This window comes from Bacillus rossius, chromosome 5 (genome assembly GCF_032445375.1).
Source record: "Bacillus rossius redtenbacheri isolate Brsri chromosome 5, Brsri_v3, whole genome shotgun sequence".
Classification (NCBI taxonomy): Eukaryota; Metazoa; Arthropoda; class Insecta; order Phasmatodea; family Bacillidae; genus Bacillus; species Bacillus rossius.
The window spans coordinates 14,185,648-14,211,781 of record NC_086333.1 but is presented as its reverse complement, the minus strand read 5'-3'; the positions used below and the strand labels follow the sequence as shown (position 1 = coordinate 14,211,781).

Here is a 26,134-nt window from a genome sequence, read left to right as displayed (position 1 = left end):
GCTGTAGGTGACATGTACCACATGCATGCTGCTCTGCGAAACAAACACATTAAAATATTAGACCTTACAATTCAGGTTCTCTATTTTTTATTACATATATTACTACTTTATTGTTTTTACTGCATATGTATATAATTTCGTTTTATTAACATGGTCATAGGATCCTATGAAGAGAATTCAGATTTCTGTGGTCTTAAAAATTATTCACTGTGAGCAAACTCTTGGTGTATCTGAGCCACAACAGATTACTGGTGTTGCATCTCCTTTGTCTTTTTCATTGTTGGAGACACAACATTTGGTCTAACTTTTCGCTCACGCCTTACGCAGGCATTTACATATTAGGCAGAAAAAATATATTTTATCCATTGCCTAAAATTTGTATGCAGGTACGTATAATGTACTTTTGAGTTCCTGACTAATCGTAGCGGCCCGGTGTTCAGTAGCGGCCCGGTGTTCACAAATAGTGGCTCGGTGTTCACGAGTAGCAACATGGTGTTCACGAGAAACCTTTCTGGTTTTTACGAGTATCAACAGAACTGCCATTATCCTGAATCCAGATAGAGAACATGATGCAGGTCTACGATTTCTGGCAAGACTGGCGACTTCGCCATAAAACACCTGATACATAGAACGTGCAGAGTACCATTAGCCCTGTCATTATCCTGACTGTGGGTTGAGTTTATGATGAAGTACTACATTATTATGCTATACTGCATCCCGGACGTGAAACGCTCGATTGCATGGAATGGCACGGGTACTAGTAGCCCTGTTATTATCATAACTGTATATTTATTACATCACATAGTGCTACATTACCAGGCAAGCTTAATAGCCGGTTTTTAAACACCTGTCTGCATGAAACAACATGAGTACAAATAGTCCTCTTTTCAATCTGACTACAATTTCAAACAAGCCTATGACCTGGCAGTAAAACAAAAAAAAAAATACATGGAACGACCAGAGTGCCACTATCCCTATAATGAATCTGACAGCAGCTAGTATACATAACACAGTGCTACACTAACAAGCAATACTCGACGACCCAACCGTAAAACATCTGACTACGTGGAACGACATGAGTACCACTTACAACTGTCATTATCCTGACTGCAGATATAGTACAAAATGCGTGTCTTCAAATTAATGCAAGCCAGCCGTAAAAACGCCTGATTAAGATAAATAATCAGAGTACTATACTAGTCCTATCACTATCCTGACTGTAGTTTTAGTAAAATATGAAGTGCTACATTACCAAGCAAGCCAAATAGCCTGCGTTAAACATATGTGTGAAACTACACTAACCCCACTAGTCCTGATATTATCCTGACAGTAATTATAGTGCATGACATAGTGGTACAGTATAAGGGAAGCTGACTGACAATATGATACTATTGACTTACTGACAACTAGTAGATGGAGAACTTAAGCTGCTTTTTGGCATTTTAACCATATATTATTGAATAATTATTGTTAGTCTAAAATAACATTTTTTTAAACCAAGGATGGAACCGAGAACAGGAATCGATCAAATTTATCGTTACATTAATAGGTGATATTTTGATAATATTTGGAATTTTTCCGTGTCTCTAGGTTAATAGTTCGGGATTTTTAAGATAGCGGCCAAGATGTCTGACAGTCTGGTGTAAATAATATTGCTCTATAGCGGGTAAAAAGTAAATCAAGACGGAGGCAGTACACTGTAGAATATGGTGCGTGCACTACGCGATGTTAGCTTTGTTAGTAACAAGTACTAAAAACGGAGATGATAGGTAGCGCTCTCTACCAGATGATCTGTGCACGACATGACACTAGCACTCTTAGTATCAGGTACTGAAAACAAAGATCGCTACTCGACTTCCAACAAATGCTGTTATTATTACTTTATAATTGAAAAATTACAAGTCCGAATGTGTTTTTTTTTAAATTTAAAACTTATATAATTCTCAGACTGGTAAAAGTCTCGATGACCGTGTGATCAAAGGTGTTTTTTTTTCTGAACCAGAGGTCCGAGCTGTCATGGTTTGAAATTACTACGAGTATACACAAATAAAGATACTTGAATCCAAGTTTATCTTGGTAGCCGATCAGTCAAAGCCACACACCATGCTGGTAAGCTGCAGATCTGTGGGTTCTAATGCGCCCTCTTCCAAAATATTTTAAACTAATTTTAAAATGTTAAAGAAAAAACGTACGTTCTAACGTAAATTTGGCTTTCCAAAACTATAGTGCACCTCGCAAAACATTAGCACAACTAGCGAACTATCGTGCAGGATTGTGGTTGCAGAAGACGAATGTTACCAAAGTAGGTCAACGAATTCCCGATCATATATAGGCATCGAAAATGTGCGAATCCTTACGATTGGCAAACCACAACTGAATAAGCCACCAAGCCATGAACCCATAATAAATACATTGTACTATAATGCCATAGTATACACTACTTATATTTATGTATTATATATATTATGTTAAAGGATATAAATATTTTTGAAGTTTTACTTCTTTAGGCGCGTTATGAAAAAATTGATGAGAGTAAAATTTTAAGTTGCGCGTGCATCACTGTAACACATAATTAACAGGTTGAAGCTGCCCACTAAATCGTTCATTAATCGAAAAAAAGGTACCAACAAAATAGAAATAGAACCTCTATTTGTCGCGCATGTTGGCACGCTCGTCGCTTCTGATCACTGTTTTCATATTTATAATATTTATCCTCATGTTTCTAGTTTCTACATTCACAACACGTGTTTTAGTTTCATACAAGTGCGAATCATATATGTACTAATAAATTATATTCAGTAGCGATTTAAATTGAATATTTTGATTAATGTTATTTACTATTCGTAAATATTAGTAAAAACGATTGTGCTTATAGGTATACTTTTTCAAGTACTCCAATATAATTGAGGTTAACTATCCGTATGTATTATTTATTGATATAAATTAAAATATTATTATTTAATATAATTAATACTAAACATTATTAAATTATTAATGTTAAATATTTGTTATTGGTTATTTACTATTTACAAAATAGAGAAATAAATGTAATAAAACATTTAATAAAAAACTTGTGATAAAAATTAAAATCTAACATCATATTAAAAAATTAATAAACTTAAAATAAATTTTTGAATTGATTATAAACTTTATTTATTTTCTTTTAAAATATTAAATAATCAATAATAAATATTTAAAACTAAGAATATTATAATATTTAGTACAAATTATGTCATATATTTATTATACTCTAAATTTTATTTATTTAACTTTTAAAATTTAAACTGAAATTTATTGACTGTGTTGACTATCTTCTTCCAGCCCTATTATTATTTTATTTTTATTAATTATTTTCACGCAATTAAAAACTATTTTTTAATGATGCCAAAGAACTATAACTTCTCACGCGCGTAAATAAGTACACGCACTCATTTTTTTAAAAATATTTTTACTAACTTGTAATTTTAAAAATTGATGTGAAATTATTATTGCATAAATATTATTAATACTGTCATATGTTAAATATAAAACACCATTAAATTTTTCAAAGTCATAAAGAATAATGTCAAGTAGAATGTGCCAAACTCGCACATTTAGTAATTGATTCACTATTTGGATAAACATATTTCCTTTCAAAAGGTGAATCAATTTTTTTGCACTAATTATTTATCGTGTGTTTATTTCTTCTTTTAAATTTTTGGGAATTTTTTTATTTATTTATTTATTTATTTTTTTGTGCTTTGGTTTGTGTACGGTTCTCCTCTTTAGCATAATTCCATTCAATGTTAAATTTGATTAGAATTTTTTTTTCTCTCTTTCTGATTATGTGTGTCAATGTGTAGGTTTGTTAGTGCTTTATATTTTCTTTGGGGTGTTTTAGTGTTTGCAGTAGGGGTTATATTTTCTGAATATTTTCCCTCTTTGTGTTCTTCTGGTTTGTGTGAGGCTGTCTGGTGTCTCACCTCAAAATACCATAATTGTGGTACGATGTGCCATAATCATCTCATTGTGAGGAAAAGTGAGTAATGAGCCTTTCACTTCCTCTAGTCACTTTTCGTTTTCTTTTTTTGTGTGTGTTGTGTACAAGTGTAAAGATACAGCAGATTATGGCGAATTTGAACAAATTATGAAATTAAAGTTGCTCCAGTAGGTTAACTTTTACTGCTTATGAATCACAGGACTTGCAGCCTGAGCAAAAGCCGACAATCTGACAGGCGAGTCAAGAGCAGCCAGGAGACATTCAGTCCAGCAGCTAGTGCGCCCATTTGGTACATGTAAACACTGCTCATGAATATTCACGAGCATAACATATGAGTTATCACAGCACCTTACTACTTACCAACCTGGTGAGTAGCATGAGAGTACTAATTAATATAGCATTCGGGTAGTCATCAATATGGCTCATTAGTATTTACTTACCATCATTATACAATAGTGCTTACAAACATGGTATGTAATTACACATAACCATGGCACATTAGTACCCACCAACACGGCTCATTAGTATTCACCAAGTTGATAACTAATACTCACCGACACGGTGTGTCCCAAGTGTGTTGTTCTCCGGGTCGTAGAATGTGAGTATCTCGTGCTTGGTCTCCTGTATCAGCACGTTCAGCCACACAGACAGGTTGGTGCCGATCATGTGCATGAGGCCGAAACGGGCAAGAGCCCGGTGTTTGTGCACCTTCATTTGCTGCGGACAACAGAATACCAACTGCCGCACTTTTAACAAACTGGCACATTTGTAAATATCTACAAGTGAAATTAATTTTAATATTTACCGACAAATACACATCCTTAATTATTGCCTCTTATTTTCAGTATTAACAAGCCAGTATTACTTAACATTATTGCATTTATAGCAGAGTTAGTATTAAATACGCATGTGTAGCAGGAGAACGATTAATTCTATGGTAAAAATAATGTCCCCTGCCGGAAGTACCAAAAACCTTCTAATAATGTTTTATTTTGTCCCCTTCCTAATAATTAACTATAATGCTGCATTATATTAATATACAAAATTTAGTGAAATTAAGATAAATGAAATAAACCAAATGACATATATAACCAATATTTCTGCTTTAAACCTTGAGCTAAACATCTAACCAATTTTAATTTAAAAATAGCTAAAATTATGTTTATTAGAACAATGCTATAATTGTTTTAATAATTTACTGATAAACTAATTAAATCAATAGAGTCTCCCTTTAAGTTATCCCAATTACATAAATTTGTTATGACTTTTAATACGCTCAGACGGAAAATTTTAATTTGAAATAAAAGTACACAAGATATGCGGTGTGTTTCTGATATATTTGAAATACTGTCACAGTGAGGCTTCAGCGGCGAACTCCCCACACGCGGGCCCGTGCAAGCGCGACGCGGCTGGTCCAGTCGGGACGGAGGCAGTTATTGTAGATGCCACAGAAGGGTTGAGGAAGGCAGTTGGAAAGAGTGGATGCGAATGGCAGTAAAGATAGGAGAGACAGGAGAATTGTGTATGTTTTACAGGCGGTTTGCGGGATAAAGATAGGGAGTTTGGGGCAGTTGAGTAGCGGAAGGCAGATAGGGTAGGTAGTAGAGGAGGGTCGCTGAAGAAAGTTAGGACAGGTGAGAAAAGAGAATTGTGGATGGCAGCTAGAAAGGGTGGAACAGGAGGGCTGTAGAATGCAGTTAGGGAGGGTGGGAGAGGGGGGTTCTAAAAATTATTTATTAAGGGTGGGTAGGAGGGCTGTGGATGGTAGTAAGGAAGGGGAGTACCTAAGGGTTGCAGAAGGCAGTAAAGGATAGAAGGGTTTCGAAAGGCATTTAGAAAGGGTGTGACAGGAGGGATGCGAAAGAAGTAACGGTAGGAGGGTTGCGGAAGGCAGATAAGAAGGGCGTGACAGTAGGTTTGTGGAAGGCATTGAGGAAGGGTTGGACAGGAGGGTTGAAATAGGCAGTAAGTGAAGTTAGGAAATAAGAGTTGCAAATGTCAGACTAGGTGGGACAGGAGTGTTGTGGAAGGCAGTTAGGGTAGGTTTCACAGGAGGGTTACGGAAAGAAGTTATGATGGGGAAATATAGGTTTGTGGAAGACAAGAAGGGTGTGACAGGAAAGATGCGAAAGGCAGTAAGCATAGGGGGAGAAAGGATGGTTGCGGAAGGCAGTTAGGGTGGTCGTAACTGGAGGGTTGTAGTAGGCAGTTAAGACGAGTGGTACAGAAGTGATGGGAACAGCAGTAAAGGGACAGAACGGTTGCGAAATGCATTTACGGATGTTGTGACAAAAGTATGCGGAAGTCAGTAAGGATATGTGGGATAGTTCTGTTGTAGAAGGCATTTAGGGTTGGATGAAACAGGGGGGGTGGCGAAAGGCAGTTAAGAAAGGTGGGATGTGAAGGTTAAGAAAGACATCGAGAGAGGGACAGCAGGGCTGTGGAAGTCTACTAGGCAAGTTGGGACAGAAGAGTTGCGGATGACAGTGAGGGTGGGACAGGAATGTTTTGGAATGCAGTCAGAATAGTATGACAGAAGTGTTGCGGAAAAAAGTAAAAATAGGTGTGACAGGAGTGTTGTGAAAAGAATTAAGAGTACCTGGGACATGAGGTTGGTGGAAGGCAATGAGGTCAGTTGTAACAGGAGGATTGTGTTAGGCAGTTAAGAAGGGTGGGTCAGCAGGGTATGCAGACAAAAACAGTTTAGAAAGTTGGGACAGGGGTGATCAATAAAGTATTTAACGGGGTGGGAAAAGAGAAATGAGAAGGCAGCTAGGAAAGATAGAACAGAAGGATTGCGGAAGGCAGATAGGGCGAATGATAGAGAAATGTTGCGGAAGGCAGTAAGGATAGGTGGAATAAAAGAGTTGAGGACGGCATTTTGGATAGGTGGGAAAGGAGGGTTGTTAAAGTCAACAAGGGATTAAGGCAGGGGTCGGCAAGTAGTTTTAGGTGGGGTCCGGATACTGTAGAAAAATTTAAACGAGGTCCAGAAAAATACAACTGATAAAAATAAGTGCTACCTTTTTATTGTATGGTTTCAAATAAAATTCTAAGTTATAAAACACAAGAACCAAAATTAATGTGAGAAACTACACCGACGGTCTTCAGCCAGTTTTTCATATTTAGGTTCTCGAGAAGAACAGCAAATTCTAAGTGTGTCTTCTAGGTGGGCGTCCGTTAATCACGAACGATATTTGTTTTTCAAAAAATTCAAATTTGAGAAAGATGATTCACATACGTATGTCGAGCCAAACATAGTGGCCAAATTGATAGCTAGTTTTTTGCAATTTTTATATTTTTCTGGGACATGTTAGAATCAAAATTCTTCAGTGGATACAGTTTTATATATTTGCAAAGACACATCTACTGGCACATCAATTATTTCAATTTAAAGTGATGGATTTGACATATTAAACAACTTGGCTGCCACATCGGTCCATTCTGCCGCTACATCAATTTCAAATGGCGATTAAAAAACGGAGATAGCTTGCCCATCTCTGCAAAGTCTTGGAATCTTGTAGTAAATTCGTTCCTAAGATCGGCCAAAAATTTTACAAACACTGCAATGTCTTCTTCAGATTTCTCCTTTCTATATTCAAGAATTGTCGGAAAATGAATAAATTCTTGTCTTGCAATATCCTTTTCAAAGATATCCAGCTTACGACGAAAAGCAGACACGCTTTTTATCAGATCACATATCAATTTTCCATTTCTTTGTAACTCTGTGTTGAGCGCATTTAAATATTTCAAAATATATTTTAGAAAAGCCACAACCAGCATATTGCGCTTATTTGTTACGAACTCAAAGTGCTTCCTGGCTCCCTGCGTATCTAAGTTTTGCAAGAAGGAGGTTACTTGTTCTTTTATTAGCCAGAAACGTTGAATAACTTGACCTTACTTAGCCAACGAACATTGTTGTGTTGCAGTAAGTCAGAATACGTTGAATCACATTCAGGAACTGCTTGAAACGTCGGTGCTGAAGAGAATGAGATATCATAAAATTAATTAACTTGACCAAGCTGTCCATCACTTCTTTCAGTGTAGCACTAAGTTTTCCACAAAGGTCTGCCTGGTGAATTATGCACTGATACGATATTAGACCTGAATTTTTATCCCTGATTATCTTTAGTACACCTTTAAATTTGCCAATCATTGCTGGGGCCCCGTCAGTTGTCAGCTGAAAGCGACACCATTTTATCGTAACTGATGTTAGATTTAGTAATAAATTCATCAATGACCTTGAATAAATCTTCTCCTCGAGTGTTACCTTTCAACGGCAATATTGCTAGCAACTCTTCCCTAAAAATTTGACACTCAATGTCAAGAAATCTTACAAAAATAGACATTTGTTCATCATCAACAATGTCACATGATTCATCAAGTGCTATGGCGTAGCAAGGTGCCTTTTGCAGAAGTTTGAGAAGAGTTTTTTTTTAATATCAGCAGCTAAAATTTTAGTTCTTCGTGTATTACTTCTCACTGGCAATGGAATACTTTGAGTTGCAGCTACGTCTTTTTATTTCTTCAAAAAGTGCCGTGACTACTGCCAACACACATTCCTTCACTATCTCAGAATCTGAAAATGGTTTCTGGTGTTTATTAAGCGTCCAGCACACATGTAACGCTGCTTCTGCGGATTTTTCTTGCTCGCTCATGCAACGAACTAGTAATTTTGTGCTTTTATTGTAAGAACTGAGATACACCTGAAGTTTTTCTTTACGAGCCTCACTGCCAAGAGGAAAGTTTTTGTGGAATTGCTGATGAGTTGTTTAATAGTGTCGCTTCAAATTTCCACTTTTAACAATAGCGACAGTTTTATTGCATATAATGCACACTGGAACCGCTTGAGGCTTATCAGGCAGCGTAAAACAATACTGTTCAGTCCATTCTGCCAAAAACCTCCTATTTTCACTGCCCACTTTTCGCTTTTTAGGATCCATATTAACGTAGGTACAAAAATAATTGTTATTAAATGAATGAAAACGCGACAAATCACAAAACAAATGAACGGTTGCTCCGCGGTTTGCGCTGCGACTGGCCGACTGGCAGTCTGCTTTCCCCTGCCCACAAGCCTGCACCCCCGATTTTGATACCAACGCGCGCTTCTTTCAACAAAACAAAACAGTCGCAAGCGCGCCGCAGTAAGCTAAGTACGCGGGGCGCTGTGAAATGCTTCCGCACATACAGGTATTTCCATAAAAATGGTACGTAGTTCAATCTATGGATGTTTCGTGTGCATAACAAAGATTTAAAATAAAAATAAAATAAAGCGGAGCAAATGCAAAAAGAATCCTTCTCGTATAAAGATTCGATGTGATTATTGTCATGAATGGTTTACTCGAATTGATAGTTTGCGACGACATGCGAAAATATGTAAAAGTGAAGTCCGTGTGCCTACTGCTGAACTACCTGCAGACATTTCGACTCCTCGCTTTAGATTGGAGACCCGGGCTCGTACAATAAAAAAAACAGATGCGCAGCAACCGATTGTCATGACGTCTGAACATGGAACTAAACCTAAGACTGTGTTCGGAGCATTACAAGTGAACGATAATGGCTTCTACTTGGCGCAGTCTGCATTTCGTGGAACGTTGAAAGACTACTTTTATCTAAATACGTTTGGTGAGTCGAAAGACATTTGTACTTTTCTTGATGATATCAGACAGAACATAATCAATCAGCTTACTGATGATGTAGCAACAAACGGACCATTAAAATATAACTTGTTGTTGGATTGTATATATGGAAAGCCATATCCGTTAGATGACAAAGTGAAGAAGTGTGCATTCAAGACTTCGGCTGCAGTAATTTACAGTTCTGACGATGTGAAGCAAACTGTTAAATATGGAATCAAGAAACTCTGCCAAGAAGAAGAGGACTATGTCAGCAAAGGTTCTGGTTGGTCTCTGTCTAGTATAAACCGATTGGAGCTAAAAATTAGTCATTTCACACCGATGCGTAACTAAATGATTATAAGGTTGTTGACTTTCGCAAGTGATCCTGTAGTAGAATAGAAATTATGTAATAAATATTATGTTTGTAAAAGAACTTGTGGTGTTTATTTCCTGGAACCTGACACTATTCTGGTATTTAAATTAAATTAATTTTTAGCATCGTCCAGGGTCGAACCAAGTATAGATTCGATATGTAAAAAATGATTTTATCGGTAAATTTTGGAATTTTTCCCGAATTTCTAGCTAAATAATTACACGATTCCAAGATGGCTGCCGTAACGAAACATGCAAGAGTAATAGGATCCAATATGGCGGTGATAACATAAAGTTTAACGACGACATCGTACTCAACCAAGATGGCGGGCGTAACGAAACATGCTACAATTATATAATCCAAGATGGCGACCATAACGATACGTGCAACAGTGGTTTTAAGTACTGTTTTATTTAATTTTTATTATTTAATTCGATTAATTAATTTTTTTAATGATTTTTAAAATTTTTCCCGTTTTTCTAACATAAAAAGTACGGATTTTCAAGATGGCGGTCATGACGTCATACTAGGTGAAGATATATATATACTTTGACATAAGTGGTGGGGGTCAGTATGCCAGCAGCCACTGTGAGGGAAGGATCGGTCGTTATTTTAATTTTTCTGCCCTAGTCGGGTTCGAACCAAGGACTCCGAGCTCTGTGTCGTAAATGTATGTTTTTAAAATAGTTTTATTAAAATTTTATTAAGTGAATTTTTTTATAAATTTTAAATTTTTTTCATTGAAATCGGATAATAAATAAAGATTTTAAAGATGGCGGCCGTAACGGAAATTGCAACTATGACATCATATTTCAAAATGGCTGCCGTGACATCCTTATTTTCAAGGTTGGCGGCTTAAAGCGGCTAGCTCTTAGGAGTTTTAAGCCGTTTTTAGGCATTTGGGTTCTTTCTAAGACAAATTAACATTTGAGGATTTTCGAAATCCTAATTTTTGAATTGAGGAATTTTTTGAGATTTTTTGGCGGAATTTTTTTCCACAGAAATGGAAATTTTGGCGAATTTTGAGGAATTTTGGGCAAATTTTGCCCAATTTTGGTCATTTTTGGCACGTTTTGAGGGTCAAATGTCAAGGTCAAGGTCACAATCATCCAAGATGGCCGCCGTGACGTCACAATCCAATATGGCGGACCGACAAACACAATCCAGCGCCTGGCGCCTGTCCCCGGAGCCCCCAAACTATACTACTAATATGTATCGACATTTGTCTAAAAACTACAAGCCACCGACAAGCGCGTTTCTCTTCTGAGAAAGTAAATACCTATTATTAGTTTGCATTACTACAGTAGAAAGTTTATGCGCTACGGAGTCGGATTTGAAAAACTCAATTCGAGATAATATATCTATGATTATTCCTAATTCTAAGAGGCAGTATTTAAAAATGCTGTTAATTAATAAAGAAGATGCCAGAATTTCAACAAATGGTACGTCGAATACTCCATATTGGTTATGTTGAACGATATAAAAAGTTTTAAATGCGCGAGTATTTTTTTGTGTGTTGCCCTGGCAGCAGGAAATTCCCCTAATTATGAATAAGTTTTATAGTGTGTTTTCAACTTATTTTTCATATTTGAATCTGCCGCCAAAGTTAGACGGTCTAATCCAGCCTCATCTTGTTGCAGTCATTGAAATTTCCTCTTTATTTTATAGTTAAGGTGGTCTCATAATCATCCGCACATCCATCATTATATTTTTATACTCGGATGGTGTCAACAACTATTAAGGCTCATATTTTTGTGAAAACTTTTCGAGTAAAGTTTTAACAGTCTGGCAATCATTTACACTAAGCACTTATAAATGGTTAAGCAAACCCTAAAATATTTTTTAAAATATATTTTGAGTAACTGCGCATTATTAAACATATTCTTGTCTGAGAAAATTTTTTGTTTGAAGTATTGAACTTAAAACATGTCCAAAGGTAAATCAAAAACATAATACGGAAGCATCCAAACAAAAGAAAAACTTGAAAACATTTTAAATTAAAGACAAAATGACTTTCAGACATTTTTGAAGTTATAATTTCATCAGTCCGTTGAAAGGTTTTGACGTACGGACGGATGGAATCTATCAGGCCATCTGATTGGCTGAATTTCATGTGATCGACGGAAAGACGGGTGACGGACGGATTAGATGGATCATTGTAAGTCTAGTTTAATTTTGAAATAGGAGCAAACCACGGATAATTAAATAACTATAAATATATAATAAATATGTGTGAATAATATATATATAAATTATAAATTATATGATGAATGCAACGCTACTACACATGTAAATGAATCCTCAATATCGTTTCAGCGTCGGGAACACCGATCATTAGTTGAAGGACATTCAAATGAATTTGCCTCAGTGGCTTTGGGTCGCATTTACACTGTGCCTCCAAATAACGACGAATTTTCCTATCTTTGATTGGTGTTGGTGAATGTTCGTTGTCCGATGTAATTTCAATAACTGAGAACGTTAATGGGCAAATGTGTGCGACTTACCGTGAGGCAACTTACAGTTACTCGAGAATGATTCGCATTGGGACAATACGCGTAAGGATTCCGTTATATCTTCATCACCGCTTCAAATTCGCACATTGGCAACATGTTTCCCTTCGAATACAAATGATTTGTTGGTCAAATATAAGGATGACATGTCTGCAGATGTTTTGCATCGAGAACATCGCCAAACTTTAAATCCTACATTGCAAATGACTGCAGAAATTCACAATTGAGATATTGATCATGATAGAAGACATGTGTTTATTGATGGCGAGTAAAGTGTTGCCATATTTGGACATGATATCACCCAATTGTCCAATGCACGTTGCATTTAACGACGAGTTACAAAAAGAACAACAATACTACACTGAAGCATTAGCAGAGATAGTTCGTACAAATTTTTTGCAATTCAATCAACAACAGACGACTGCGCACGACTCTTTGATAGAAGCTGGAACTGGTGAAATTTGCTAACTGGCAAAAATGTCTTAATTGCATTGCTCTTTGCGATGATTCGATTCCATTATGAAGATGACCTAGCATTGGCTTCATCTGGAATAGCAGCGACTTTGTTAGAAGGCGGATTAACTGCACATTCTGCCTTAAATTTGCCACTGAATATGCAAATCAACAAGACACCAGCTAGCAACATCGGTAAAAACAGTGCAGTGACGAAGATTCCACATGTCCGGTGATTTTCGTGAGACTCTTCCAGTTATTCCATGGTCAAATATAGTTGACGAACTAAACGTGAGTTTAAAATCATCAAATTTGTGGTGTCATGTGAAGACACTCTCATTGACGATTAACATGTGAGGGTTTTTGCAATAAGATCGAAATGCAGATGTGTTTTCGAAGCAATTGTTGGACACTGGTAATGGAAAAATCGCAGTTTACGTCTCGACTGGATTCATTACATTACCCACGGATTTCGGTCAGTAGACCGTGGAATAACTGGAAGAGTCTGACAGAAAGTTTTCCGAAGATAGCTTCCAACTTATAAAACAATAATTTTCTTAGCGAATGAGCCTTTTTGGTGTCGAAAAACAAAGATGTTGATCTCAATGCATCCATTCAAAATTTCATTCTGGGAAATTTGTTTTCCTTCAAGTCTGTTGATAAAGTTATCAACCAGGATGAGGTAGTCAACAATCCCACATAATTTTTTAATTCGCTGGAACTGCCTGGATTACATCTCAGAATTGGCAATTGAAAGTAGGCTCAGTCATCATCATGTTGCATAAAATCAGTCAACTTCGACTATGCAATGGAAAGAGACTGGCTGTGAAAAAGCTTATATACAACGTCGTCAAGGTGACGATTATTAAGGGAAAGTACAAAGGAGAAGCTGTTTTGATTCCGCGCATCCCGATGATACCAACGGACTTGCCATTCGATTTTAAACGGCTGCAATTGTAAATCACAAACTGTTGACCAGGTTCAACGCTCTACTTGTTTAGCATCACTAATATCTATCTCACTGCCCTCTTGCCAAGGTAGAGCCCAGTACCAGCTTGCCGTGGGTCGTGGTCATGACTTGCATAATCTTTTATTTAGAACAGCTGCGGTGCTGCCACTAATGATATGGCCACTGTGTTATTGTCATGGTATAATTAAGTGTTCTAGACGAGGCAATTTTATTACACATGAGAAATCCCAAACCTGGCTTGGACTTGAAGGAGGACTACTGCATCACCAAACATAAGCGCTGTTCACAATGCTATACGTCTGATGTAAGCTATTACAAATGCTTTATTGTTGAATAATAACCGCTAATACATCAACATGAAAGTGTAAAAATATTGATTGAATTTGTTACACTAATGTCACATTTTAACTTTATGTAAATGTATTCTTACATTTTTTTAGCTTTATATGTGTTTAAGTTGGCACAAGTTGTAAGCCACTACTGCATTTTTTGCGAGGCCGCAATGTGCGTGTGGAGGCGGACCCACCTCATTGTTGAGGAAGATGAAGTACATCTGTATGAAGATGAAGGCCATGCGTGTGGCCGGAGTCAGTGCCAGCAGCACGTTGTGGCACTTGGTGTCTCTCTCCAGCTCGAAGTACTGGCCAAACTCCAGTCCCGAGTAGATCATGCTTCCGATGCCGAATGCTGTCCAACAGTGTCACATATTAACATGCGTCCTTCCAGCATGTTTCTGTTGCAGACTAACAACGTGGACTAAGATTCCGCAAAAGCACATTTTTACTATTTCTCATATAAATATATACTACAGACGTCTTCTAGTTTATATACTTTCTCAATTTCATAATAACCTTTATTTAAAATGGCTGCAAATATTCTTTCTATTGCAACATATTACAGGCCATAAATAATACTCACTATCAATCATATAACATATTTGAGTGCATTGTCTTTTTATTCTTATATGAAATATAACATGAATCCTTACAATAAATACATCTTTTTTTGAAAAGTTTGAATGGATTCTATCGTATCTGACTGGATGTGTATTGTTTTACTTACGAATAAATGTTACATGTAATTGCATGACATAATCTTCAGAGAATCCGAGTACTAATTGAATATTTGTGACACTTTTGTAAACTTAATATTTATCACTTCCAAAGAGTTGCAATCAGAAGCTTACAAAAATACAAACATGGCGTAAGGTTCTCACGGCACGATACAAGTGCTATTATTGTAATCTGAATTTTTTCCGTAGTATGATTGGTTACCTAGTTAACTAATAGATAGAGTGGTTCAGAACTAATAATTGTCGTTTTGAACGGGCACCAGGGTACGAGTGGAGCGGTTTTGAAGAGCGCGCCTAGCGTTCTTCTTTTCCGCCTGACCTAGACTCACCCTCCCTTCCGCTTAGCCCCTCCCCCTACAGGGGCGTGGTAACCAACTATGTTAGTGCCCAAGCGTGGGTGATTTTGTGGACTACTTTATTATGTTAGGTGTTAGAGGCTAGAGCCCTCTTATTTTAGATGCAGAGAAGGAGCAGCGGCATATGCTTATTGCATTAGGCTTTGATTTAGACCCTTGGGACTGTTGTGCACTCGATGCTAATCTGTAGACCTGGTATAATGTTATAAAAACTGTCATAATACTAGTCAGTTTGTTTCTGACATAACGTATACGACCCAGTTTGTCCTACCAACTTGTGTAGCTTAACAAATTAACTCGTAAATATGTTAACATGAACACGTCTGGGAAATAGGTTTTTTGCAGCTTCTGCACATTCTTAGCTTAACCTATTTGTGTGGACGGGCATTTCAGCAACGAAACTAGGACACTTTTTATTCGCTTGTTTCTCATAACACTTACTGCTTTGTGTGACCGTAAGTGAAGTCCTGCGCCGTTTTTTACCCATGGCAATGGCTTCCATATTGGCATTGTGTCGTCATGCTACCTCCAACAGCTTGTGTTCGTTATTTGTAGTTTGAAATACCCGCAACATACTGCCCGTTGCAACATGAGGCCGCCAAGAGCATCAAATGTAAGCAAAGGTAATGCAAGAAATCCAACAGTCAAGTTGTTATTAAGACTGTGTGGTTTTTTCGTGATATTTCATACAAGTACACCAGTATTGCGTGAGATAGCTGCCTTAGTGTTGCGGGTTCGGCTATATTCCAGTGAGTACCCATTCTTAACTTAGTCTTGGGATTTATCACCTTTGATACACCCCTGGTCGTGATATTTTCTGAGTCCTGTGTTTTGGCCATTTGCATATAGTCTTGACTTTCTGTATCAATATGTCGTCTACTCAATAATCTGATTCCAATTTGTTGTCGAAAGAGTATTCTAAATCGGGTTGGTTGCTACCTCATGTTAGTGCTAGTTGTTTGACTAAATTCGTTTCCACACATCTCGTTGAACCTTAAAAGTAAAATATATTCCAAGATGCATTATAATACGAAAATAAAGTTCTATGATGTAAAGGATGACCACCTGCTTCGGACAGTAATTCCTAACATAAAATAAGAATGATCCACGAAAGCTAAAAGCTAACATCGGCAAAATTGTGTGGATATATAGGCAGAAATGCATCTGTCAGAAAAATTTAAACGTGATTTGGAGTCCCGAACTTTTCAGTGTGACTTATGTTAGCGAATCGAAGCCCAAGACCCACTACCTTGAATTTTCTGGCCACGTGTCTATTCGCGGAGGCTTCTTTGCAGAAGAGTTTCAGCCTACAGTGTATCCAGGCATGTATTTAGTGGAGCAGATTCTCAAAAGAGGAAATCGACGATTCATTGTCAAAGGGTGAGATTCCTAATCATGCTTTAATTTGCAGGTATCAAATGCGGAATTCTAGAAAAAATAATGATTAATAATTTATTTTGTATATCCTTGTAGTAGAGTACAATTCCAATAAATACATTATGTTTGTTGTTTCAAAAATTGGGTTGGTTAAATTCAATGTAATTTCACGTAGAATCAATCCCAGGGATTCGGGTTTTTACAGTAAAATATGAAGTGAGGTCATACTAAAAAATAATGAAAAAACTGGACTAAATTTTATTTCTTGCACATAAGAAGTATCGAACCAAAGAAGGAACTCAATCGAGTTGATCAATATAGTAATCAAGCTTTTATTGAGTTTTGGAATATTTTCCTAAAGTTTTATGGTAAAAAAAATAAATGTTTAATATGGTAGCCAATATGGCCTAAAACATAACATGTGCTGGTAACTGGCACGAGTGCGCTCTAGCATGTAACAAATAAATCATTATGGCAGTATGCACTCTAACAGACAAAAATCGAATCCAACATGATATCCAACATTCCTACCGTGACAAACAATGTTGGCAGTCATACATACATGCCTTGGTATAGTAGGTGGGATTCAGTCTGCTGGTAGTCACATGGAGGAAGGATATGTAGACAATTTTGCACAAATGTACCCACCGGTAATCGAATCCAGTACCTCCAAAATACGCGATAGATTTGTGTTTTTATTATTTTTTACTTTTTTAATTTATATTATTTTAAATTGTTCAATTAAAAATTGACTGATACTATAGTCAATGGCTTAGAAAATTATTTCTTTTTAAATCTGTTAAATTATTACATTAGTTTTTAAATAAAATACATTATGTTTTATATTTTTTGTCAAATGGAACTGGGGTGTCAAATTTCACTCAGAGTATCGTCTTTTAGTCTTGGTATCACATGTTATGGTCACTGGAGGACAAAAGTCGAGGTCGAGGTCACACAGAAAGTGATCTCGTAATCCGCTTATTGTCCCACAGCTTCACCTGAAAACTACACTAGACTCGGTCAAACCCTACTACTAGGTGCAGTTGGAGGAGCAGGAATATTGGCAAGTGATGAGGTAAAAGGTGTACTAAAGAATATGCAGGATTAGTTATGAGAAAAGTGGAGGCAGGTGTGGCAAGGCAAGTAGCGAAAGACTTGTCTGGATGAGTGGAAGGAGAAGAAGTGAGGGAGTAGACAGGAGTTGTGGTGGGAAAAGGAGGGAAAAAGTAGCATAAGATTATGATGGAGAAGTGGCGCGATAAATAGTAGAGAAGTAAAATGAGGAGTAACAGGAAAATCGGTTGCACAATTGGCGAGAGAAGTGACGGAGATTTGGTGATAAAAGAATTAGGAGGATTTGAAAGAAATGAAACGAAAATATGGTAGGAGAAGTATTGGAGGAAATATGGGAGGAGTGGCAGGAAAAGTGGCTTGCAAAATGGCGAAAGATAATGGAAGTTGTCGTAAGAGAAGTAGCGAAAAAAGAGTTGTCAGAAGTGAAAATATAAGTGGTGAAAGAAGTAGCAAAAGAAGTAATTGTTTTAATGACTGGACAAGTGGTTTTGTTAGTGGCAAGAGCAATGCAGGGAGACGTGGCAAGTACAATGGTGGGATGTTTGGCAAGAAAAAACGTTAGATTGAATAATCGGAGAAGTGGCGAGGAAAGATGCGGGAGGAGTGGAACCAGCAGAAGCGGGAAACTGCAAGTTCAGTAGTTAAATAATTGGAGTGGCAATAATTTAAGATGCGGGAGGAGTGGTAGGAGAAGCGGTAATAAAAATGACAGTAAAAGTGATAAGTGGAATTTTTATTTAAGTTTTGAAAAAGAGGTGGGAGACATGGATGAAAAAAGGCAAAACGAGGCGATGAATAAAGCAGGAGATTTAGAGAAAGGCGTGGTGAGTAAAGAAAAGGAAGTAGTGGAATGATAAGTGACAGAATGCGTGGTGAAAGAATTAGTGGAAAAGAAGGTGTGAGAAGAGGAAGTAGAAGTGGCGAGAGAATTGGCTGGCGAAAAGATAAGAGAGTGACAGGAGAAGAGATGAGGGAGTGACAGTATAAGTGAACAGGATGAGAAATGAAAGAAGTATCTACCTACCAAGAGAAGTGAATGATGAAGGGTTAAAAGAAATGGTGGGAGGAATATTAAGATAAGTCGTGAGAGATGCGATAGTTAAGATTTAAGAGAAATTGTGAAAGAATTGGTGACTGAAGAGGATTGAGAAAGGTTGGAAGAGTAAAGAGTTGAATTATGGGATAAGTGACGAGATAAAATGTGAGGTTATTTGACAAGAGAAGTGACGGGAAGTATTGAGGATGAAGTGATGGGAATAGTAATGAGAAAAATGTCCGACAAAGTGACGGTGGACTGAGAGATTAAAAGTCAAGGGGAAGTGGCAAGAAAATAGGCAGGAAAATAAGAGGAAGAAGTAGTAAGTAGAGAGGGGTGGGAGGAGGGGCAGAATAATTGCCGGGAGAAGTTGTAGAAGAAGTGATGAGAAAAGTGGCGAGTGAAGTAGAAAACGAATAGGTGGCAGCAGTGTTAGGAAACGAAGAAGAGTCGAGAGGTGAGTATTTTAACCAGAGAAATGTGAAGAAGTGGAGTAAAATAGGCCAGAGGAGAGTTTTTTGAGAAGTTACAGAAAAAGTAGCGAGAAAAAAATGTGAGAGGATAGTTGTAAGAAGTGTTAGCAGAAGTGGCTTGTGCAGTGGCGTGAGGTTTGGCGAGAAATTTGCAAGAGGTGTGGTGAGGAAGAGGCAGAAGGAGAGGTAAGAGAAGTGTCGAGAAAAGAGGCAGGGTATGTGGAGGTTAAATAATGTAAAAGAAGTAGTAAAATAATTGGCGGGAGAGGTGGTGAGGTAAGTAGTGAGTTTGTGGCTATATAACATGCGGGAGAAGGGTCTAAGAAATTATGTGAAAGAGTGACACGAAAACAGGCCATAGGCTTTTTGGAAGAATTGGTGAAAGAAAGGTTAAAATTAGAAGCAAGAAATCTGGCAGTAGAAGTCACGGGAGAATTAGTGAGATAAATGTTCTAAATATTATCGATATGAGTGATGGGATAGCAAGCAAGATGAGTGATGTAAATATTTGTGACAGAAAGTTTAGGATAATGGGAGAAAGGAATCTTTGAAAAAATTAACAATATAAATGGCAGAAAATTTACCAAATATATGTGGGAGCACAACGAAAAGAACCGGCAAAAATTGGTTTGAGAAGTTGCGAGATAATAGGCGAATGAAGAGGCGGGAAGAATGTTAAGAAAAATTAAAACAATGAATAAATGGCAAAAATTGTTGGATAAGTTGTCAGATAAGAGTTAGGAAGTTATGATGCGGGAGGAGTAGTATGAAAAATGACAGGGAAAGTGATGAGTGGAATTTTGATATAATTTTCAGAAGTGGTGGGAGACATTGAAAAGAATATATGCGATTGAAGTGGTGATGAAAAAGGGAGGAGATTTAGTGGGAAGCATGGTGGATAAAAATATGAAGGTGTGGAATGAGAAGTGACAGAAGGTGTGGTGAGAGAAATAGTGGGAAAAAAAGTGTGAGAAAAGGAGTTAGAAGTTTGAATGACAGGGCAAGTGAAGTGGTAAGTGAGTGGTAGAAGAATGGCACGAGGAGCGGAGGACAGGTGAGAAAAGAGGTGGCCAGTTTGGGGGGGGGGGGGGGTGAATCTACGCCTGGAGAGTTGTGAGATGAAATGTAACACATAGTGTAAAACTAGAAACAATTTGTGGTAGAAAGGGAAATAGGATATTAGGGGTATTAGGATTTGGGGAGAAGTGGAGGGGAGAGACTGAGAAAAATGACTAAAAGAAGTGACGAAAATAAACAAGAGTTAATTTATTTAAAGTGGCCAGCTAAAGGGCGGGAGGAGAGGAGGCCGAAGAAATGGGGTTATAATTGTTGGGAGGAGGGAATATAGAAGAAGGGATAGTGTTGGGAGGGGATATTGGTGTAGTGGTGGGAGAAATTTCAAGAAAAGTGGTGAGAGACCTGGCTACAAAAGAGGTGGAAATACATGTTGGAGAGAGGTATGGTTATTGGCCAAAGAAGTGGCGAGATAAATGGTAGAAGGGAGAGGCAAAATTGAGGCAAAAGACGAGCTAAGAGAAATGACGGAAAAAGTGGTGAATCCAGTAATAATATAAGTTGTGCGAGAAGTGGCGTGAATATAGTTGGAATAATTTGCGAGTTAAATGGGGAGAGTAGTAGCAGACAAGTGACTGATGAAGTGATGGAAGGAAAGTTGAGAAATGTAATGTGAGATATGGCAAAAGAAGTAATAGGATGTATGGCCAGAGAAGTAGTTAGAGAAGAGGCATGTGGAGTAGCAAGATAAAAGGAGAAGGGTTGGCATGCGAAGTGATGAAGAAGTGTTGAAAGACGTGCATAAGATGTGGCTTGAGAAGTGATGAAATAAGTAGCAAGAGAAGTAATGGGAGGGGTGGTAAGAAACTTTGCGAGAATTGTGACGCAAAAAGTGACAGGATAAGTGGTGAGATAATTAGTGAGTGACATGGCAAGAGTGGGAGACTCACCAACCGCTCCCATGCGCAGGTAGAAGCTGCCGAAGTGCTGCTGCTGACTCGTCAGCTCCGCCACTTGCGCCCTGTGCGACACGCGACAGTTGCTGTCCGTGCCTGTGCTGGTGTCCAGGTCTGTGTGGTTGTTGCCGTCCACGCTCTCCGAGGACTCGGCCGAGTCGGACCGTTCTGCGGGCACACGCCCTCCCTCGCTCGCCGCTTGCCTCGACACACACAGCTCTTTGCTAGTCACGCGCACTTCCTTCTAATACCACACACAATGTTTCGCAAGCATTTGGAAATGTAACATCACCTACTGTGACTTTATTTTTTTTTCTGCTACACTATGGAAATGTGTCCAAAACTTTAAGTGCTGTATGAACTCATCCCATAAATTGGTACTTTTAAGAAATAAAACATTTGTAGGCAGCTGTGACTTCCATCCATGTGCTGATAACAAGTTACATTGAATTAGGAAGGAATGAATCAAAACTCTATTTTTTATTTTTTTATTTTTTTTAATGCAAATGCAACATAAGTGAAGGTAACTTTTAATATTAGACAACATAAATATACATTTCGATTCATCCATCCAGATACATGAAAATTAAGGGTACCGACACTGTCTTGCCATAGGCTAATGCCGATTCAGTGCACCTCGATATAGGAAGTTTTTTTTATAGTACTGGGAATAATAAGAACTTGACATAAATTATTAAAATATTATATCTTCATACATAAAAAAGTCAGTCTCCCCAATATTCAGGAGCCTCCACAGCCAATAAAATGTTTTATGACAAATAATCATTCACTATCTAGACATTTTTTAACCAACATACGTAGGTACAATAGTCTATTTCAAATGACTTCGTTTGGCGCGAAAGAAATTAGAGAACATAATTTTATGCCCAATTTAAAATAGAGGGCCAAGTTCATCATCTTATAAGTAGATTTATTTCATTTCAGATGCAGAACTGTCGATATGATGGCAAAAATGATTTTGAGACTATAGTCGATAGTGTGAATAATAATAACAAAGGAAAAATTTTCTTTTTGGATGCCCCAGGTGGCAATGGAAAAACGTTTTTTTTGCAAATTTGATACTTGCGAAGATAAGACAATCAGGTAAGATAGCAGTAGTATGTTTTGGCCGGTCCTGCGCCAGGGTCCTGGGTGTGGAGCTGTGTGTCCGATCCGCCATATTGGATTGTGACGTCACGGCGGCCATCTTGGATGATTGTGACCTTGACCTTTGACCTTGACCTTGACATTTGACCTTCAAAACGTGCCAAAATTGCCCAAAATGCCTCAAAAATCCCCAAAATTTCAATTTTTCTGAAAAAAAATTCCGTCAAAAAATCTCAAAAAATTCCACAAAATAAAAATTTCTCTTTTCGAGGGAAAAATTCCCGTTTCGAGGGAAAATTTCCCGTTTTTAGTCCTTAAAAATCCCAGCGGCTAGAAATGTCCATATGTAGGCTTAAGCATCCATGTTGACAGCCTCCGATAAGCCTCTGACGTCATCATGGATTATGACGTCACCGTTGCAATTTTCGTTATGGTCGCCATTTTTAACTTTTTTATTTATTATCCGATTTTAATGAAATTTTTTTAAAATTTATAAAAAATACAATTAATAAAATTTTAATAAATTTCCTATAAAAACAAACATTTACGACACGGAGTTCGGAGTCCTCGGTTCGAACCCGGCGAGTGCAAAAAAAAATTCAAAATGGCGACAGGCTCCTTCCTCAATGGTGGATGCAGGCAGACTGACTCCCACCACTTTTTTTTCAAAGCATATATATCGTCACCTAGTATGATGTCATGACCGCCATCTTGTCTTCGTCTGCTGGAAGCCATCATCATCATTGTATCGTCGGCTAGAGTGCGCTGACGCCATGTTAGTTTAATTCGTATCCGCTAGAGTTCAGTAATCATTTATTATTACTGTGACACCCACCATATTGTCATTTGGCAGCCATCTTGGAAATCCATAATTATTTAGCTAGAAATTCGGGAAAAGTTCCAAAATTCAATAAATAAATCACTCATTAATTTACATATTGATTCGATCGATTCCCGTCCTCGGTTCGATACCCGATCGATGCAATAATGTTTTAATTTCATGTAAAAAATAATAATTTCAATAAACCATGTTCAACATTCGTAAAGAGACTTTAAATACTCTACTACCGTCATCCTATCAGACATCAAGACCACCATATTGAAAATGCGTAATTTTAATGCTAGAGATTCGGGAAAAAGTTCAAAATTCATTAACTTAATTTGCAAACAATATACTGATATTTTAGGTCGACTAAGGTCCTTGGTTCGATCCCCGGCCGATACAAAACAACTTTAATATTTTAAAAAAGTACCACTAAAGTGACAGGTTTGAGAAAATAAAAACACCGCAAGTTCTGCTAAAAAAACTTTTATTACATACATACTACACTACTACAAGTAAAAAAAAATACAAATTACTAAAGCCTTTTGGATTCCTTGATTCAAACCGTCTTCTTAATGGACGAAGTAAGCCCTTTACATGACTTGAAATGTCTATTCAGTCTTTCAGGTCTACATATTGGTACACCGCAATTTTCACACAAAGCCGAATTATCGACTTCATTAAATAGACAGTGATATGTTTCGTGTTGTTTTGCACCTCGAATAGTTGCTAATGTTTTGTTACAAAATATACAGCTTGAATCTGATGAATGTACACCCAGTCTATGACAATTCCTGAGGTGTCGTTTTAATCTTCCATAGTGTATAAACTTGCCGGAACACCTGTTGCACTGATATTTAATGCGCTCAGAGTTATTATTAAAATCGTGTATTACATAATCACGTAATTTCAGGTTTTTGATCTTCTCGCAGTACGTACAGTCGGGCGATGGAACACCGTTGGATGCACCTTCCTATATCAATGGCACTGGAACTGTTGACAACCATTGTAACACTGCTGACATGTTAACTTCTGAAGCCTTTGAGGTCTGCTCTGCGGAAGATGTTGCACACGTCGAAATCTCCAGCTGTGCTGAGAGAGCAGGTGTAGCTGTAGACGAAGTTGTCATCGGTCTCTGCACTGATGATGGTAGACCTTCGATACAAGTTAGTGTTGATACTGGTAATGATGCCATCGAGTTCTCAAGAATAGCTAGATACTGGTCCATTATGTTATACAAGTCTAACTATCCGAGCCGTTCATCACCGCAGCCAGAGACAGACTGAAGTTCATATCACCAGGGTCTCACTTATATATTCTCATTAGCTTGTTCAACACATGAGTCAAAACAATAACCATGTTCATTATACTCGCAATTAGCTTTCTCAGAGCAATTTTTATAATGACAATGTAAGATGTCGAGACGTGAAATTAGTTTACAGCACTTATTGCACTGAAATTGTGTTCTTTTCAGTAAATTATTCGGACAACTGCTTCTTTCATGTCTGCGTGCATTCGTAGGTTTTGTAAAAGATGTGTTACAATATTCGCATTGATGCGCTGTACGCTCTTCATTAATTGAAGTCTGGAAATGCACATGGTGAAACTTGGGCTGATGGTGGAACAGCACGTATCGTTGTCTCCTCTGCAGCAGGTATCTGGATCTTCACAGCTGTCGACACCTCAGCCATTGAGCTCTCCGCTGCCGTGGTCTCCTCTGCAAATGGTATCGGGATCTCCGACTCCATCATCGTTGCTGCCATCGAGGTCCCCGCTGCTGTCGGTAAACATTCTATTCCGGTCGACATAACTAAATCTCACGAAACTTAGTGGAGAGAGCATGTCCGTACTGCACCGCGGTCAGAGGTGAACTGCGGATCCAGTCGTCGTAACCTCGCTTATATACCCGTGGTCTACTGGTATACTACAAGAGTCAAAATATTGTCTGTATTTAAAAGTTTTTTATTAGGTACCTAAAAATTGTAGAAATAAAAAACACACGAGTTAAAGTTTTACACATTTTTTTATAAAGAGTACACAAATACATATTAGGTTAAGGAATCAAGCATTTTCACAAGCAAAGTCTTTAATGCCGCACGAACTGACTCGTCGACTCCGGTTCCAACTGGTTCATTGACTCCGGTTCCAACTGGTTAACCGGTCACGCGATCAGGAACACAGGTTTCCAGCTGGTCATCTTCTGCGACGTCGACAACTCCAACAAGACATGGTCGGTGACGTCTGTGACGACGTCTACGCCTGGGCTTAGGCTCAGTGCTAGTTGGGACAGATTCACTGCCTGAACTGCGACGACGAGATGCACGCCGTTTGGAAATCTGCGTAGAAGAATCACAGGTTGCAACATGTTGCAACACGTCCATGTTTGGTGTTGCACGTGCAGACGAGGCGACTACCTCAGCGATGCTAGCAGGAAGGATTGTGTGTGGTCTCATGTAATAGACGGCACAGTTTTCAGGTTCGCAACAATCTACCAGCTGCTGAGTCAGTTCGTAGGACACAGGAAAGTGCGCAAACCGCCAAAGCTGAGCGCCTCCGTCACAGGTTTCTGTATATGTACGTAGATACCCTGAATCCCAGTAGCTGTACTCTACACTGCTGAAGCTAGGTCTTGCGCTCACATACACGTTAGCAGGATGAAACGTAGACATCTTCTTACAGGTCGAACGTCGACTGAAAGTGCGTACGGATGTACACCATTTATATATGCAGGCTCCTACTAACACTGTGTGTGCCATTTCTGCATTAAATGCGAGTTTGTACAGGCACAGACACATTAAAACTTGTCACATGGCTGCATGTCGTATATTGCACTAAGCTTGTGCAGGGAAGGACAGCCGTAGTCGGTCTGTAAGTCTACAATTACAACTGACGCATCACACAACTTGCTCAGCCATTTCTTCTGTTCAGGTCCGGCAACGTAGA

General features: G+C 38.1%; 1 protein-coding gene across 1 annotated transcript in view; it reads right to left on the bottom strand.

Moving 5' to 3' along the window:
* The window catches only part of LOC134532215 (proton channel OtopLc-like), a 61,638-nt gene extending 36,066 nt beyond the window's left edge, over positions 1-25,572 (bottom strand). The window contains exons 1-4 of the mRNA XM_063368636.1: positions 25,488-25,572; positions 21,256-21,429; positions 14,430-14,590; positions 4,534-4,696 (exon numbers count right to left, since the gene is read on the bottom strand). Of these exons, the coding sequence (XP_063224706.1) occupies positions 4,534-4,696; positions 14,430-14,590; positions 21,256-21,429; positions 25,488-25,572 (583 nt within the window). The remainder of the gene's footprint in view (positions 1-4,533; positions 4,697-14,429; positions 14,591-21,255; positions 21,430-25,487) is intronic.
* Positions 25,573-26,134: the final 562 nt, after the last annotated feature.